Source organism: Mobula hypostoma, chromosome 26, assembly GCF_963921235.1.
Source record: "Mobula hypostoma chromosome 26, sMobHyp1.1, whole genome shotgun sequence".
NCBI classification, from domain to species: Eukaryota; Metazoa; Chordata; class Chondrichthyes; order Myliobatiformes; family Myliobatidae; genus Mobula; species Mobula hypostoma.
In genome coordinates this window covers 5180919-5199863 of record NC_086122.1, presented here as the reverse complement: position 1 = coordinate 5199863, position 18945 = coordinate 5180919, and the positions used below count along the sequence as shown (strand labels likewise).

The following is an 18945-nucleotide window of genomic DNA, read 5'->3' as shown; positions in this document are numbered from 1 at the left end:
GGTACTGCAGGTAGAGACTCACGACATTTAAGAGGCATCTGGACAATGCCGGTAAATGGGATCAGTAGTGGTGTACAAAGGTCAGCACGAGTCAGTTGGGCCAAAGGACCTGGCCAACTCTTTGACTCCAAGGCTGTAGCAAACGTGAAGATTTCAAAACTACTCTCTAGGCAAGGGGAGAGGTGGGGCTGATCAGAGACCAGCGAGGAAGGAGGCACAGGGTATGGCTGAGGTACTAAATGAGTCTTTTGCTTCAGTTGAACATCTGAGGAGCTGCTGAAGTCTCAGGAAGAGGGTGGTGAGGTTGAGGATTTGAGTGTGCTTAAAACCTTAAAGGACAGGCACAAGAAGGGTCAGTTGTATTCAGCAGATCAAACATGTAGACCAGGAGGGATGCATGCCTGGTTGTTGAGGGGTGTATGGGAGGAAAGTGCAGAAGTTGTGGCCATAAATGTCCCAACATAAATATGTAAATATCCTTATATCTTTAGATTTAGGGCAGTGGCAGAAAACAGGGAAATTGCAAATGTTAAACCTACACCACTCTCACCCCTCCTATCCTTCCTTTATCTCACCAGCCACCATCAGCCCTTGTCTCTCCCCTCTCCTGCCCTGTTGATCTGCCCCTCACCCAAACCTTCGTCCCTCCAGTTCCCCTCATCTACCTCCCTATAGTCCATGGTTCGCTGTCCTCTCCAATCAGATCCCAGCTTCTGACATCATCCCCACCTCTCCCTTCCCCCTCCATCAACCCCGCATCTGGATCCACCCATCAAACTATTCCACCTTCCATTTGTATGAGGAGCTTGGTCATACTGTGATCAAGAGGATCCTTTGTAGTTACAAGATCGTTAATTTTACCTGTCTCATTACACAGGACCAGATCCAAGATAGCATGTTGCCTTGTACATGCTGTTCATGAAAGCTATTATGCATGCTATGAAGTCCTCCTCAAGACTGTCTGGACCAACTTGATTCTCCTAATCTACGTACAAGTTAAAGTCCCCCATGATAACTGCAGTTCCATTCTTACAAGCTTCAGATATTTCTCGGTTTATTGCCTGTGCCACTATAATGTTAGCATTCGGTGGCCTATAGACAACTCCCACCAGTGATTTTTTTCCCTTTACTATTCCTAATCTCTACTCAGATGGGTTCAACATTCTGCTCTTAGATCTTATATCATCTCTGACTATCACCCTGGTCTCATCCTTAGTTAAAAGTGCTACCCCACCTCCCTTACCTTCCTGCCTATCCTTCCGTATTACCTGATATCCTTGGATGTTTAGTTCCCAATCCTCTCCACCCTGCAACCATGTTTCTGTAATGGCCACTCAATTATACCTCTTGTACTGATTTGTGCCACAAGTTCACTGACCTTGTTACAAATACTGTGGACATTGAGATAAAGAGCCCTTACACTCATTGTGTCTTTAAAATCTAGTAATCCTTGTCTATTTTGCACTTGACTTTTCTGCATTCCATACTTACTTTTCCCCTTTTCTAACTTTTGCTTTTACTTTATATTTTACTTTATCCATACTTCTCCAATCTGTTGAACCCGTTAGTCTTGCGAGACCATGGATCTGCGCCTGGAAAGTCTTCACTCTCCAGGGTGCAGGCCTGGGCAAGATTGTATGGAAGACCAGCAGTTGCCCAAGCTGCAAGTCTCCCCTCTCCACGACACCAAAGTTGTCCAAGGGAAGGGCATTAGGACCCATACAGCTTGGCACCAGTGTCGTCGCAGAGCAATGTGTGATTAAGTGCCTTGCTCAAGGACACAACACGTTCCTTGGCTGGGGCTCAAACTCACGACCTTCAGGTCGCTAGTCCAATGCCTTAACCACTTGGCCACGTGCCCACACCTGTTGAACCCACACCCCTGCTATTTAGTTTAAAGCCTTGTCCGCAACCCTAGTTATGTGATTCGCCAGGATCCAGGTCCCATCACGGTTCAGGTGGAGCCCATTCTGGTGGAACAGCTCCCTCCTTCCCCAATACTGGTGCCAGTTTCCCATGAATTCAAACCCACTTCTCCCACACCATTCATTTAACTCTCTTATCTTCTTAACCCTGTGCCAATTTGCATGTGGCACAACTGAAAGGTCTGCACATAGATAACTCACCTGAACCATATGGGCTTACACCCCAGGGGTCTGAAAGAAGTAGCTGAAGAGATTGTGGAGGCATTATTGATGATCTTTCAAGATTCACTAAATGGTTCCAGGGGACTAGAAAATCGTAAATGTCACTCCACTCTTTAAAAAGGGAGGGAGGCAATAGACAGGAAATTATCGGCCCGTTAGCCTGATCTCAGTGGTTGGTAAGGTGTTGAAGTCCATTATTGAGGATAAGGTCTCAGGGCACTCAGAGGCACAAGATGAAATAGACCAAAGACAGAATGGTGTCCTTAAGGAGAATTCTTGCCTGACAAATCTGTTGGAATTCTGTGAGGAAATAACAGGCAGGTTAGGCAAAAGAGAGCTAGTGGATGTTGTTTACTTGGATCTCCAGAAGATCTTTTGACAAGGTGTAGCACGTGAGACTGCTAAACAAGATAAGAACTCATGGTATTACAGAAAACCATAAGATATACAATTGGAGCAGAATTAGGCAATTTGGCCCATCAATTCGGGGAGGAACGATACTAGCATGGATTGGAGATTATATGACTGCTAGAAGGAGAAGAATGGGAATAAAAAGGAAATTTTCTGGTTGGCTGCTGATGACTAGCGATGTTCCACAGGGATTGGTGTTGGAACCACGTTATATATAAATGATTTAATTGATGGAATTGATGGCTTTGTGGCCAAGTTTGCAGACGATACAAAGCTAGGTGGAGGGGCAGGTAGTGTGGGGGTCTGCACTTAGACAGGTTAGAGCAATTGACAAAGAAATGACAGAGAGACGATAATACAGAGAAATGTACGGTCATAAACTTTGTTAGAGGAAATAAAGACAGACTATTTTTTATACAGAGAGCCAAATCGGAGGTAGAAAGGGACTTGGGAGTTCTTGTACAGGATTCCCTGTGGTTAACTTGCAGGTTGAGTCAGTGGTAAGGAAGGCAAATACAATGTTAGAATTTATCTCGAGAGGACTAGCATATAAAAGAAATGATGTAATGCTGAACCTTTCTCAGGAATTGGTCAGAATGACTGGAGTATTGTCAGCAGTTTTCAGCCCCTTATCTAGGTAAGTTTATGTTGGCAATAGAGAGAGTCCAGAAGAGTTTCACAAGAATGATCCCAGGAATAAAATGATTAACGTATGAGCAGTGTTTGATAGCTCTGAGCCTGTACTCGCTGGAGTTTAGAAGAATGAGGGGGCATCTCATTGAAACTTATTGAATATTGAAAGGCCTAACTAGAGTGGATGTGGAGATAGTGTTTCCTAACAGGGAAGTCTAGGATCAGAGGGCACAGCCTCAGGGTAGAAGGATATCCCTTTAGAATGAGATAGGAGGAATTTATTTAGCCAGAATCTTTGGAATTGCCACAGACGCCTGTGGAGGTTGATAGGTTCTTGATAAGTCAGGGCATCAAAGGCTATGGGGAGAGGACAGGAGGATGGGGATGAGAGGGATAATAAATCAGCCATGGTGGAATAGTAGAGCAGACTCAATTGTACAAATGGCCTAATTCTCCTCCTGTGTCTTATGGTCTAATGTAAAGTCTTACATTTCAGCAGTGACAGTGGGAAGTGAGAAACTGAAGAGAACAGGGATAAGGAGGTTCAGGAGCAGAGGGATCTGGAGGCAAGTTTCCATTCAGAAGATGGGCTGAGAAAGTGATTGAATAGCAAATGATGTCCTGGGCTTCGTAATGAGTGGATCAGCAGAGAGTCACCACACTCCAGCTCCATCGTTCCACAGAGTCCTAGTGTAGAGAGCGAACTGTGAGGGCCCTTTGTTCAATACAGGGCCTGCCCCCACAGAGTCTGTGTGCAGCTCCGTCTACAATATGGACGTAAGGGCTTGAGAGAGGGTGCAGAAGAAGTAAAGGAATCTAGTTACTTGGTTACAAAGGGAGGAGGGTTTGAGGAGAGAGGGCTGGTTGAGGAATAAGTTTGGGGCGGATGTGGAGAGGACAAGTATCCTGAGCCGTGGTGCATGGCGGTGTGGAATGGTGGGATAGGTGGGGAACAAGATGAAAAGAGCTGAGGGGAATGATTGCTGTTTTGGGGTATGGTGGGGAAGCTGTGTGGGATCAGGAGGGAAGAGAGGGGGGTGGTGCATGGGTGATGTAAACTGAACCTGTGTGGTGGGGTTAGGGAGAGGTAATGGGGGTGCCATTGACACCACTGGAACCCTCCTTTCTTCATGTCCCTCCAGCAAGGTATCCTAGGGGAACCAGGATATCAAGGAGCGCCCGGTAACCCAGGTGAACCCGGAGCTCAGGGCCGGGCCGGACTGCCTGGGACCCGAGGCCCCCACGGAGTGCGAGGAATTCCAGGAGCAACTGGGAAACAGGGACCCCCTGTAAGTATTTCTGCTGCCTGGGCAAGCCCTCGTCAGAAAAAGGGGTGGAACTGGGCAGGGAATGGGCACAGACACCAGCACAGCCCACAGTCGGGCAGCTCCCTTGTGCCTGACCTCCTCCACCGTCCTGTGAGGGACAGGGCACTGAGGGTGCTGCTGCTGCAAAGAATTCCCACCTCTCAATTCACACGGAGCCCTGGTAACTTTTCGGAAGGTTCACAGTGGTTTATTTTCTGCCCATTCTCCTCTGTACAGTAAGCCCACAGCGGCATTAACTGACAGTTAATGAGCCACAGGCACTTGACACGGAATGAACCCAGACCTTATCCGGATGGGAAGTAGTTGATGGGATGGATCATACAATGGAGTCCTTACACTCCACCTGCGGAAGTCCAGGCCACAGTGTTAATAGGAGTGGGCACAGGTCAGAATCTGGTTTATTATCACTGGCATGTGACATGAAATTTGTTAACTTACCAGCAGCAGTTCAATGCAATACATAATCTAGCAGAGAGAAAAAATAATAATAATAATAAATAAAATAAAACATAATAATAAACAAGTAAATCAAAATAGATTATTAAAAGAAAGTGCAAAAACAGAAATACTGTATATTAAAAAAGTGAGGTAGTGTCCAAAGCTTCAAATTCCATTTAGGAATTGGATGGTAGAGGGGAAGAAGCTGTTCCTGAATCGCTGGGTGTGTGCCTTCAGGCTTCTGTATCTCCTACCTGATGGTAACAGTGAGAAAAGTGCATGCCCTGGGTGTTGGAGGTCTTTAATAATGGACACTGCCTTTCTGAGACACTGCTCCCTAAAGATGTCCTGAGTGCTTTGTAGGCTAGTATCCAAGATGGAGCCGACTAGATTTACAACCTTCTGCAGCTTCTTTCGGTCCTGTGCAGTAGCCCCTCCATACCGGACAGTGATACAGCCTGTCAGAATGCTCTCCATGGTGCAACTTTAGAAGTTTTTTAGTGTATTTGTTGACATGCCAAATCTCTTCAAACTCCTAATGAAGTATAGCTACTGTCTTGCCTTCTTTATAACTGCAGCGATATGTTGGGACCAGTTTAGATCCTCAGAGATCTTGACACCCAGAAACTTGAAGCTGCTCACTCTCTCTACTTCTGATCCCTCTATGAGGATTGGTATGTGTTCCTTCGTCTTACCCTTTCTGAAGTCCACAATCAACTCTTTCGTCTTACTGACGTTGAGCGCCAGGTTGTTGCTGCGACACCATTCCACTAGTTGGCATATCTCACTCCTGTACGCCCTCTCCTCAACCCCTGAGATTCTACCAACAATGGTTGTATCATCAGCAAATTTATAGATGCTATTTGAGCCATGCCTAGCCACACAGTCATGTGTACATAGAGAGTAGAGCAGTGGGCTAAGCACACACCCCTGAGGTGCACCAGTGTTGATCATCAGTACAGAGGATATGTCATCACCAATCTGCACAGACTGTGATCTCCCGGTTAGGAAGTCGAGGATCCAATTACAGAGGGAGGTACAGAGGCCCAGGTTCTGCAACTTCTCAATTGGGATTGTGGGAATAATGGTATTAAATGCTGAGCTATAGTCGATGAACAGCATCCTGACGTAGGTGTTTGTGTTGTCTAGGTGGTCTAAAGGTTGTTCAAATTGTGTAAGAGCTGAGATAAAACCCCACTTTGGACCATCTACTTGTTGATCCCCATATTACTGTTGAGCTATGAAAATGGCTGGTCTACTTTATGCATCAACTCTATAAGTTTGAGAGAAGTGTTTTAAACTGCATCCAACGTTACTGGATTGTTGCAAGTAGCTGCATGGACACTATCTGCCAGACAGTGGCAGTGCTGAGCAGTTATTAGTGTCTCACTCGCAAACCTGAACGGAAACAAACCCTTCAGGATTTAAAGCAGAAACCGCTGGGCATTTGCAGTGAGCCATGTGCCAAAAGTAGCTCTAAAAGAGAAAAAAAATACTCCCATAAAATTGATGGGGAGAGGAGCATCAGTGGAAAGAAAAACAGAGTTAACATTTTAGCGTAATCACTTGTTCTGATGTCATTGACCCGAAACGTTGTCCGTTTTTTCCACCGCAGACGCTGCCTGACCTGTGAATTATTTACAGCATTTTCTATTTAACTTCAGATTTGCTCATTTGCAGTTCTTTGTTTTGTGTTACCACATCCCCATGACAGCAGTACCACTGCTGAATACCCCACCAGCAACAGCTATGGGTGAGAGGTCAGTGTCAATAGATCAGGGGTCAGAAGCGAGGAATACTGCCATGAGTGACTCAGTCCCCAATGCCCTGGACTCTTCCTATTGTCTACAAGGCATAAGTCAGGAGTGTGATGGAAATCTCTCCACTTGAATGAGGGTAACTCCAAGACTCTCAGCAGTATCTGGGACAAAGGTTTTCATTCAGAGTGCTCAGTCCCTTCGCTGCTGCAGTGTGGACCCACCAGGCTTCATTGCCAGCACCCCAGACCTGATACCCTCTGCCATCAGGGATATGAAGACAGCACCACTTCTGATCTCTCCCCATCACTCATCATCTCCATTGCATGAATCATCACTGCTGGTTTCATTCCCCACACTCCCTCCTCTGTGGCCCTGCAGGAGAATATTACCAGGAGGGTTGAAGAGATTCATGGAGGAAACTCACCCCTCCTTCTCCAGGGCAATTTGGGATGGGCAGTTGTTGCTGGCCCTGATGGCATCCACATCCCTCAGAACAAAAATATGTAAAAAGTGTTTCATAACTGTATGTCACAGGGAACAGTTGTTGATGGGCTGGGTTAATTTCCGACACTCACTAAGGATGAGGTGAATTAGAATCTGTGTGACCTCTCCGCACTGGGCAAGACTCCATCGTGACTGCTTCCATTTACTTTGACAGGGGCGAAATGCAGGAGATCAACATATCATTGAGGTGTGCCTGAAAATGATGCAAGGTCAGTACATTACTGAGCAGTGGCATGTACAAACACTGGGTCTCACTGAGGATTAGGTTGTGTTGTCATGAAGTAACCATCCTGGCAACACTGAACGTCAAACAGTCCACTGTACAAGATAGCATTTGGGAACAACCCAGGTGTAATAGTAAAGCAGAACCGTGCCACACTGATCTCGAGGGGCTGAGAACAGAAACAAATAGACACCAACACAAAATCTGCAGATGCTGGAAATCCAGAGGAACACACACAAAATTTCCCAGTTTCTCTGAGGTGAGGAGCAACTAATCAGCAAGAGGGATTCGTTAGAAAGGGCCAGTAAAAATACTTCACGTGCAGCGGATCAACATTTCTCGGAGCAGCCATTGTTTTTGAGTGCGTCAGTGTTTAGAGTGGCGTTGGCTCATCAGGCTGAGGTGAGATCAGGTTTGGGTCAGATAAATTGTCCTGTAAGTTACTCTCTCTCTCTGTTCTTACTTGTTCATTTCTCATCTGTTCGGGCATAGTGGTTTAGTGAGAATGGCTCCAGTGGCAATGTTCTGTACTCTGTGTGGGATGTGGGAGGTCTGGGAGACCTCCAATCTCCTAGATTAACACATTTCACCAGGTACACTGAGCTGCAGCTACTGAGAAAACGTATTAAGGAACTGGAGCTGCAGCTCGATGGGCTGAGACTCATATGGGAGGATATGGAGGTGATAGACAGGAACTACAGGGAGGTAGTTACCCCTAGTTTGCAGGACACAGGCAATTGTGTGTCTGTCAGAAGAAGGGGCGGGGGAGAATGTGCCAGTGCAGAGTACACCTGTGGCTGTTCCCCTCAATAATAAGTATACAACTTTAGATACTATTGAGGGGGACAACCTACCAGGGGAGAGACACAGTGACTGGGTCTCTGGCACTGAGCCTAGTGTTGTGGCTCAGAAGATCAGAGAGGTGAAGGGGACTGCAGTGTTGATGGGAGATTCCTCAGTCAGAGGAACAGAGATGAAGTTCTGTGGTAAGGATGTGGTCTACAAATTACAATGAAAGATAAAAAATGCATTCCAAAAGGGTAATGTTACAATAGTCATGGGAGATTTCAATATGCAGGTTGATTGGGAAAATCAGGTTGGTGCTGAATTCCCAGATGGGGAATTTCTAGAATGCCAACAAGATCCCTTTTTAGAGCAGCTTGTGGTTGAGCCCACTAGGGGATCAGCTAGTCTGGATTGGATGTTGTGAAATGAACCGGTATTAATTGGAGAGCTTTAGGTAAAAAATCCCTCAGGGGCAATTTTTAAAAATTATTCATTCATTTGCGGGATGTGGGCGTCGCCAGCTAAGCCATTCAATACCCATCCCTAGTTGCCCTTAAGATGATGGTGGTGAGCTGACTTCTTCAACCGCTGCAGTCCCTGAGCCCACAGTGCCGTTAGGAAGGGAACACCGTGATCTTGACCCAATGACAATGAAGGAACGGTGGTATGTTTCCAAGTCAGATTGTGAGTGACTTGGAGGGGTATTTCCAAGTGGTGTGTACCCAGGTATCTACTGTTCTCGTCCTTCGAGATGGTAGTGGTCCTGGGTCTACAAGGTGCTCCTTAGGAACTGTGGTGTATTGTTGCAGTGCATCTTGTCAATGGTACACACTGTTGCAACTGTTCATCAATGGTGGAAGGATTGGATACTTGTGAAAGGGGTACCAATCAAGTTGTTTTCTGAACAAGGTCTACTGTAAGTGGGAGCCTTCAAATTGAAATTTGAGAGTAGAGAGTTTGTATGTTCCTGTGGAATAGAAGAGAAGGCTAACAGGTTTAGGGAACTTGGCTTTTGAGAGATATTGGTTAAGAAGGAGGTATGTAGCAAGTATAGGCAGGAAGAAACAAATAAGGTACTTGAGGAGTATAAGAAATGTAACACTTAAGAAAGAAATCAGAAGAGCTGAAAGAAGGTATGAGGTTGCTCTAGCAAACAAGATGAAGGAGAATCCCAAAGGCCTTTACTGATATCTTCAGGGCAAAAGGATAGAAATGGCTATCAGCATGGTCATTTATACATGGAGCGGGAAGATATGGGGGAGATCTTAAATGGATATTTGGCATCGATTCTTTCTCAGATGGACACAGAATCTATTGAAGTGAGTCACTACAGTCTGTATACAGGTTGCAGATGAGGAAGTGCTTACTGTCCTGAGGCAAATTAGGATGGTTAAATCTGGCAAATTAGGATGGAGCCTGACAAGGTGTTCTCTCAGACCTTGTGAGTGTCTAGTACAGCAATTGCAGGGGATCTAGCAGAGGTCTTTAAAACATTGTTATCCACAGGTGGGGAGCCAGAGGATTGGACAATAGCCGATTTTGTTCCACGTTTAAGAAAGGCTCTAAGTATAAGATGGGAATTGTAGGCTGGTGAACCTGACATCGGGAGTGGGTAAGATATTGGAAGTTATTTGAAGGGTGAAAGGTGAAATATTTAAGGGAAAGTGGAGGGGAAACTTCTTCACTCAAAGGATGATGCAAGTGCAAGTGTGGAATGAGCTGCCAATGAAAATGGTGGTTGCAGGTTCAATTTCAAAATTGAAGAGAATTTTAAATAAGTACTTGTCTGGGAGGGGTATGGAGATGTATGATATGGGTGCAGGTCAACGAGACTAGGCAGAATAATAGTAGACAGTAGGTGGGTTGAAGTGTCTGTTTCTGTGCTGTAGTGCTCTATAACTCAATGTCTCTATGACCTTACCTACTTGTGACACTATGGTCAAGAAATTATGGATCTGTATTCCCAGAGCCCTTTGTCCTGCCACACTCCACAGTACCCTACCTTTCACTGTGTAAGTCCTTCTCTGCTTTGTCCTACTAAAGTGCAACATCTCACACTTGTCTGCATTCACTTCCCTCTTCCCTTTTCCAGTCCATTTTTCCAGCTGGTCCAGGTCACTCTGCAAGCTTTGAAAACCTCCATGCTGTTCACTACGCCCACCATCTTCGTGTCATCCACATATTTTCTGATCCCAGTTTACCACATTATCATCCAAATCATTAACATATATGAGAAGCGACGTCGGACCCAGCACCGATCGCTACCATACACCACTAATCATAGTCAGAGAAACAACCATCTTCTACAACTCTCTGGCTTCTTTCACTAAGTCAACTTTGAATCCAATTTACTACCTCATCCTGAATGTCAAGCGACTGAATCTTCTGGACCAGATTTCCATGCGAGACTTTGTCAAAGGCCTTGTCGTGTTCCCTAATGAGAACCTGACATAATGTGGCCAATGAGATACCTGCCTGTATATCTCAAAGTCCTGGTGCACATGTTCCCCTAGAGAAAACCCACACGGTCACGGGGAGAGCATACAAACTCCTTACAGAGAGCAGCTGTAATTGAACCTGGGTCACCGGTTCTGTAAAGCGTTGTGCTACCCACTACACGTACTGTGCATCCCTATTTCATGAGCCTGTGTTAGTGAATGAATGATACATTACAAAAATTTACATGCATAGTGACCTATAACTGATTGTTAATGTGCCACTGAATATTAATGTGTGTGTAACTGAATATTACAGTACATATCACTTGGTTACTTGTGTAGCTGAGAATTATTATTGAGTATTAGTGTCACTGATATATTATTTCCACATGCATCTGCATGTTTATATACAGTAGGTATCAGGGAATTTGTGTAATAACAATTACTTTGTGTATAATTGAATGTGAGTGGATTTGAAACTTAATGTTGTTTGCAACACAGAATAATGATCAACTATTGAACTTACTTTTTCATGTGTTACTCTTCTCTCATTGAAATGAGGCTGGGTTAACAAACCTGTGGAGAACAATAGTTGGATCAACCACTGTTGCTTTCTGGCTAGCTGAACTTCTCACACCGTCTCCCTTTATTTGTTTCTGTTTTAGAACAGTTAGCAGCAGCAGCAGTCAGTGCCAGGAGACAGGTATTGGGTGGTGCAGGGATGACAGGACCTCCCGGACCCCCTGGACCAGTAGGCTCTCCTGGTGAACAAGGGGACCACGGTATTCCAGGACCTCATGGCCTGCCTGGTCTGACAGGCCCTCATGGACAGATTGGAAATACAGGACCAAAGGGTAAGGTGTCCACCTTCTCCAAAACACAGATTGTAATTTTGAAACTCCAATCAAAGATAGGGCCCAGTGGTTGATAGACCATTGATTAAGAAGAATGACTGACCCCATTGATCATAAAAGTAAATGATATAACCTTCCAAGCCTATGATTCCATGTGATGGATCCTCCATTGATAATAAACCCCAGTGATGGACATCCCATTGATTAATTAATGATTAACCTTCCACTGAATAAGAATCTCAGAAATTGATCCCTATTGACAGTATACTCCTGTGATCACTCCCTTATTGATTAATAAATCCAGTGATTGAACCCCATTGATTAAAACACAGAGTGATTGATCCCTGATAAATTCCGAGATGCAACAATTGACTCCTGTATTGACATTTTTCATCTAACAGAAATCTCTACCAGTAACTCTGAATCGATTGTTTTGTTACCTCAGGCAAGCGAGGGGAGAAGGGTGATCGAGGTGTGACGGGACGTGGACATCCTGGCCTGCCAGGCCCACCTGGAATTACAGGTACGGGGGAGGGTGCTTCAATATAGGTCAACTTCCAGGTATGTGATGGCTCTGTGTAGTACAAGGATGGTTATTGTGAAACTTTCCCTTATTTCATTGTTTTTAGAGTCCCTGGGCCATAAGAGATAGGAGCAGAATTAGGCCATTTAGCACATTGAGTCTGCTGTACCATTCGATCATAGCTGATTTATTATCCCTCTCAACTCATTCTCGTGCCTTCTCCCTGTAATCTTTGATGCCCTTACCAATCCAGACTCTATCAACCTTTAAATATAGTCAATGACATGACTTCCACAGCCATCTATGGCACTAAATTCCACAAGTTTACCAACCTCTGGCTAAAGAAATGCCTCTTATCTCTGTTCTAAAGGAACATCCTTGTATTCTGAGACTGTGCGCTCTGATCCTAGTCTCCTCCACTATTGGAATCATTCTCTCAGTGTCCTATTTGCTGCCATTCTACACTCAGTCTCTCCTCCTGGGAACTGAATTCCACACACTCCCATACTGTGTGTTGGGGTGGGAAAGGACATCCTGTGCCGATTACTTCAACAATAAAGAATGGGCAAATGGGAGCCCTGCCCGGCCAGGTTCAGCCTCCACAGTCCTCCACCCCACCCTGGTGGTGACTGACCCCGCGTGGCCCCACCCTGGTGGTGACTGACCCCGCGTGGCCCCATCCTGGTGGTGACTGACCCCACATAGTCCCACCCTGGTGGTGACTGACCCCACGTGGCCCCACCCTGGTGGTGACTGACCCCGCGTGGCCCCATCCTGATAAAACAGACCCTAGGGTTCCACGTGTGGAGGACAACTGTGTCATGGTCTGGATCGGGGTCCCTTTAAATTTACCTTGTTTATGTTACGATCCGGACCGTTGATTCCCTGTTTTCCCGTGTCCCTCGACTTTGGTGATTAGAGCCAATTAATGCTCAGCTGAACCAGTAGTTTATAGTCTCCGGCTTTCAGCTGTTCAGTGCAGGAGCGTCTGCAAAGTCACGGCGTGCCAATGTCATCTGGCCAGAGCAAGCCTTGTCTCTGCCCGAAGCGAGTGCCGGTAATTCACCTTTCCTCACCGGAGCAACCCTGTCCAGTTACCTCGCCGAAGCGAGCCTGCAAAGTTTCCTCATCAAGGTGGGTCCGTCAGTTAACCTGACGGAGGGAATCAAGAACTGCTGTCTACTGTTCCTGGGCCGAGTTGAGAGCTCGGCACTACCCGGAGGTTCCAAGCACCACGTCCTGGCTCCGGCGGCATCCAAGTACCATGTCAAATCCTGGCTCCAGCGGCGTTCAAGTACCATGTCAAGTCCTGGCCCTGGCGGCTTCCCAGTTCTGAGTCATGTCCTGGCCCTGGCAGTCTGCTATTCCTGTCCTACCCCCTTGTCTGAAACCCTTCTCTGCCCCTCTCACCTCTAGCCCTCGTCTGCAGCCCCCACCTGCACTTCGGTCTAGTTCCATCACCGGAGCTAGGTAGGTACTGTCCAGTGTCCATTTGTGTTGGTCTTTTCTTGTCCTGTCCGTGCCTCTGTGGGGTAAGTCAGGCCGTCTTGCCGTTGCCCCACAGGGAATCATGTCTTGTCTTGTCCTGTCCTCACCTCCGTGGGGTAAGTCAGGCCGTCTTGCCATTGCCCCGTGGAGGGTCATGAGTCCCGCCCTATGTCCTGTACCCAAGGAAGGGTCCCGGCTCTCTGTTCTGTGTGTGAGTCCCGACCCTATGTCCTGTACCCAAGGAGGGGTCCTGGCTCTCTGTTCTGTGTGTGAATCCTGGCCCTATGTCCTGTACCGAAGGAGGGGTCCCAACTCTGTTCTGTGTATGTTTCCATGGTTCCATGTACCTGCTCTCCCAAAACCAAGGCTCTGTGTTCCCATGTTCCTCCTCTCCCTAGCCCATGTCATGTCCATGCCTGGTTCTGGGGTCCGAGCCCGAGGCAAGACCCAGGTACTGGGTCCTTGTCCAGTCTCGGGCTCAGAGTCCATACCCTAGCCTCTTCACGTCTCCTCTAGTTCTGGGAGCCGATTCCAAGTCCCAGCCTGGTTGTAGTCCTGTTCAGTCTTGTCCAGTTCGCTACTCCTGCTCCTGCCTAGCTCTCATGGTATCAAACAATAAACTAAATCTAAGTAACCTCACAAGATGTGTCTTGCATTTGGGTCCACCCTTGCTCCCAATGGCCCGCCATTGTGACAAACTGCCCTGCTGCTCTGTGAAGCTCTTGTTATATTTGCATATTTGGAGGTTGCCACCCTGTTACTCAGCCTTGCTGTTTATTTACTGTCATTCATTGGTATTTCTCCGATTATATAGAGACACAGAGTCAGAAAGTACAGCACAGAAACAGGCCCTTCGGCCCATCAGGTCTATGTTGAACCATTTAAACTGCCTACACCCATCAACCTGCACTGGGACCATAGCTCTCCATAAGCCTAGCATCCATGTACCTATCCAACTTCATCATTCACCCTTAACCCATGACCTCTAGTTGTCGTCTCACCCAACCTCAGTGGAAAAAGCCTACTTGTATCTACCCTATCTATAGCCCTCATAATTTTGTACACCGTATATCAAATTTCCTCAGTCTTCTCCGTTCCAAGGAATAAAGTCCTAACCTATTCAATCCTTCCTTATAACTGAGGTCCTCTTACAACATCCTTGTAAATTTTCTCTGTATGCTTTCAACCTTATTTACCATCTTTGTATTAACTTTAGTATTGTGTACTAAAACTGTACACAATACTCCAAATTAGGCTTTACCAATGTCTTATACAACTTTGACATAACTTCCCAACTCCTGTACTCAATATTTTGATTTATGAAGGCCAATGTGCCTACAGCTCTCTCTGTGATGCTATCTGTCTTCGACGCCACTTTCAATGAATTATGGATCTGAATTCCCAGATCCCATTGTTGCTCCGCACTCCTCAATGCCCGACCACTCATTGTTCAAGGCCTTCCCTGGTCGGTCCTACCGAACTGCAACACCTCACATTTGACTGAAGTTATATCACTGTCATTCTATAGATCTGACTGCCTATTAATTTTCACTCGCTTACTGATGTTCTTTTGGCAGCACATGAAACTATCCAACCTAGTGATCGAGTCTGGTTCAGGCAAGGCTGCAGAAAGCAGGAATGTTGAACACACAAGAAGGTGTAGTGTGGTAGGGTTGTGAGTCATGGCAATGGTTGTTCCAATGGTGGACCCACCACAGTAAGCCCCCAGACTCCGGCCCCATTGACCTGCTGGTTCAGTAGACATTTTAACCAATCAAGCCCCAGTTTAATTATAGAAACAATTTCTCAGTTGTAACGGGAGTATTCTGTCACTGCTCTCTCAGCCTGTGGAACCTGAAATCCCCAAAGTGTGTACACAACTTGTCTTGGATATAAACCTTGTCACTCTGCTGGAATCTTATCTTTGTACTTTGAGGAATTTCCCAGTTTCCTACCATTTCTTCAGTGTGTTACATGGTATATGTTTCCACTTGTCACCTTCCAGCCTCTATCCCACCCCACTTCATACTGCTGTGTACCTGCAGCCTTTCCTGTTTCCTCTCAGTCCTGATGCAAAGTTGTGACCAAAAACTTCCACTTCCACCTTTTGTGCTCACGGATGCCGACTGAACTGCCGGGTTGATCTAGCACTGTTTCTGGCTCCAGATTCCAGTATCTGTCGTCCCTCTTGTCTTCAAACTCACTTTCTTGGCTTGTGCTGTCCTTCCAAATCCATTGCAGAGGGTTTAGAGGATTTTCTACAACTTTCGAAACCTTGTCTGCATAACCCAATTCCCAAAAGCAGTGCCTGCTGTTAATGTCTCTCTTGGTCATAGATCAGAGAACAGTACAGCACCGTACAAGTCCTTCAGCTCACAATGTTGTTCTCACTTTCTAACCTATTCCAAGAGCAATCTAATGCTTCCTTCCCACATATCCTTCCATCTTTCTTTCATCCGTGTACCTATCTATGATTCTCTGAAATGTTCCTAATTATCTGCCTATCCCACCACCCCTGGTAGAGTGTTCCATGCACCCATCACTCCCTGTGTAAAAACACCCACCTGTCACATCCCTTCTTACTCTCTTTCAATCATCTTAAATTGTGCCCTCTCTTATTAGCCATTTCTGCCCCAGGGAAAAGATACTGTCTGTCCGCTCTATCTGTGCTTCTTATCGCCGTACACCTATATCAAGTCACCTCTCATCCTCCGTCTCTCAGCTCACTCAACCTTTCCTCATAAGATATGCTCTCTAATTCAGGCAGCATCCTGGTAAACCTCCTCTGCACCCTTTACAACCTTCCACATCCTTCCAACGATGAGGTGAACAGATCAGAACTCTGATATCACCAGAGTTTTATGGAGATACAACATTTCATCATGGCTCTTCAGTTCAATCTCTCAACTAAAGAAGGCCAATGAACCGTCTGCCTTCTCAACCACCCTGCCAGCTTGCACAGTTCCTTTAACATCTCCCATTAACCCTTCTTGGTCCGTGATCCATGAACTATGCAGGCAATCCATGATTAACAAGTGATGTTAAAGCGAGTACCTGTTCTCTTCATTTCTCCAGGACCACCAGGAATGCCAGGACGGAGTACAGACGGTAGACCTGGTGAATTAGGTGTGCCAGGTATGCCCGGACAACCTGGTCGCCCTGGTTTGCCTGGTCCCCCTGGTATACCTGGATACTGTGAAGCTGCTGCTTGCTTAGGAGCCTCGGCATACCTGGCCTCAGGTGGAGGACCTGACTTCAAAGGGCCGTGAACTGTTACCTGACAACCAGCACGCGGCCAAACAACTGACCAGCAAGTGTCGTGTGCACAGCAGCGAGGAAGGAGTGAAAGATAAAATGGAGACAGCCAGGAATCAACCCTAAAGGAAGGGGTTTCCTGAAGACTGAAATGATTTTAAATATTTGGTGCGTTTTATAAAAAAGAAACACAAAGGAAATGAAAAATAAACACAAAATACTACTTTACAGATTAAATGAAAGCTAAATAGTTTTTAAAAAGTTTTGCATTGGCATGTTTATTTGTCCAAAGATTGATGTACATTGGTTCCTAATTTCTTATTTGGTTTAATGATTTTAAAATGAATAGGACAAACTATTAGGGAATGGTATAGTGATATGAGTTTGCATCAGTCCCCTGTGTAAATCTAATAAGTTTGTGTTTGTGTACAGAGTTCCATTTCATTGTAGCGACGGACTAAGTGTGTTATCGAGAAGCCCATCTCATTACATGCTCTGGACAAGTGTTGAGATCAACTCCATTGCTGAAATTTTCCGACAGCACACCAGTCTCATGTGGACCTCCTCAGATTTATTTCAAAGCCCCGTGTGGGTGAGGCTAGTTCAAGGTTTGTTGTGTGGTCTATGCCAGCATGAATTCTGTGTGAGCAGCTCTGAAGGAATTTAAAAAAATAAACAAATTGCAAGAATTGTAAATTCAGCATGTAGAGCAATGTCAGCGAGAGAGCTGGGATGAAGGACTCATCTCCGGTGATGCCATTGTCCTACAGGGTACAGTTGAGTGATACAGTCTGATGTTGCATCCTCATTCTCAGCTGAGATTTCATCCTTATGCTCAGCTGAGATTTCATCCTCGTGCTCAGCTGAGATTCCACCCTCATTCTCAGCTGAGATTCCATCCTCGTGCTCAGCTGAGATTCCATCCTCGTGCTCAGCTGAGATTTCATTGAGATGGGAGAGGGTTAGCACCACCAACCCACAGAAAACCAACATCCCAAGCCTGAGTTTTGGTCCTCCCTAGATGGACCACAACAATGAGATTTGGACCCTGCACATTCCTAACCCCTACTGAACCAAAGACTCACTCTCTCACAGTCTGAGAAAGGGTAACCTGCCTGTTCATTCTTTGCTCAGTCTGCTGATCATCCCTGGCAGTGTTGGGGGTTCACTTCTGGTTGGAGCTGAGCTGAACTGAGATATAAACAGAGCCACTCAGAGAGTGGGTACTGGAAATCCCATTGAGCATTGTAGGAAAGAATCCTATTTCCTGTAGACTGTGTATTGTACAAACTCTTCCCTCCAGCTCTTAGTGACCCAGAGAAGGTACCTGTGAATGGCAGCAAACTATGGTGAATCTTCTTGCAATTTCCTCACTGTAAATACTGAGATGTAGTTTACAGGATTAACACAGAAGATTATGTTCCATGAAACAAACAAGCAAAGAACAAGTTGAGGACCCAGTGGTAATGTCTTTAATCAGTGGGTTATTTCAGCACATAATTCGGCACTTGGAAGCTTAATAACAAATATTGTTGAAGCCCTGTGTAACATGCCCAGAAATAAAACCTACTGATTAATTTCATTAACATAATTAATTTATTATGTTTTAAATCTTGTGCAACTGTAACGACCATGTGTTTGTCTCTCGTTGTACTGGAGCACCATCCAATAAAACGGACATTTTGTAAAAGACAATGTTTTTCTGTCACCTGCAGAAGACCCCATGCCTACACTGCACTTCAGCCTGGTGCTCAGGCCCCCGCTGGGCCTCTGTGCTCTGGCCTGGCTCACGATCCTTTCATTGGGACTTTGTACTTGGATAGAGCGTTGCACCGTGCATCTGACTTGTGCACTGGGACTGTGCTCTCTGACCTTTGCGATTTGGCCTTGTGCTGGATACTCACACTTGGACTTCGCCCACTCACTTTGCTTTCAACTTCTCTTTGGTTATTTTGTTTTAATTTTATGCCTTTTACTGTCAATAAATGTGTACATAAAGCTACAGAGCTGAAGAGAGGCTGTCGAGTTTTGATTTACCCCTCTCTGACATCTGTTTGGAACAATGCGGAGGGAGCTTCTTGGCTGGGCTTTGGATGAACCTACCACTGGGAATTCTCTGAACAATTCCTAGTTTAGCCTTGAAACACTGCCTCGAAG

The 18945-nt window shown here is 45.8% G+C and overlaps 1 protein-coding gene across 1 annotated transcript in view; it reads left to right on the top strand.

Moving 5' to 3' along the window:
- Positions 1-18782, top strand: part of col9a2 (procollagen, type IX, alpha 2) — a 174117-nt gene extending 155335 nt beyond the window's left edge. Inside the window, exons 28-32 of the mRNA XM_063033572.1 lie at positions 4334-4480; positions 7376-7430; positions 11334-11522; positions 11968-12045; positions 16609-18782. Coding sequence (XP_062889642.1) covers positions 4334-4480; positions 7376-7430; positions 11334-11522; positions 11968-12045; positions 16609-16802 — 663 coding nt within the window. The 3' untranslated portion in view covers positions 16803-18782. The remainder of the gene's footprint in view (positions 1-4333; positions 4481-7375; positions 7431-11333; positions 11523-11967; positions 12046-16608) is intronic.
- Positions 18783-18945: the final 163 nt, after the last annotated feature.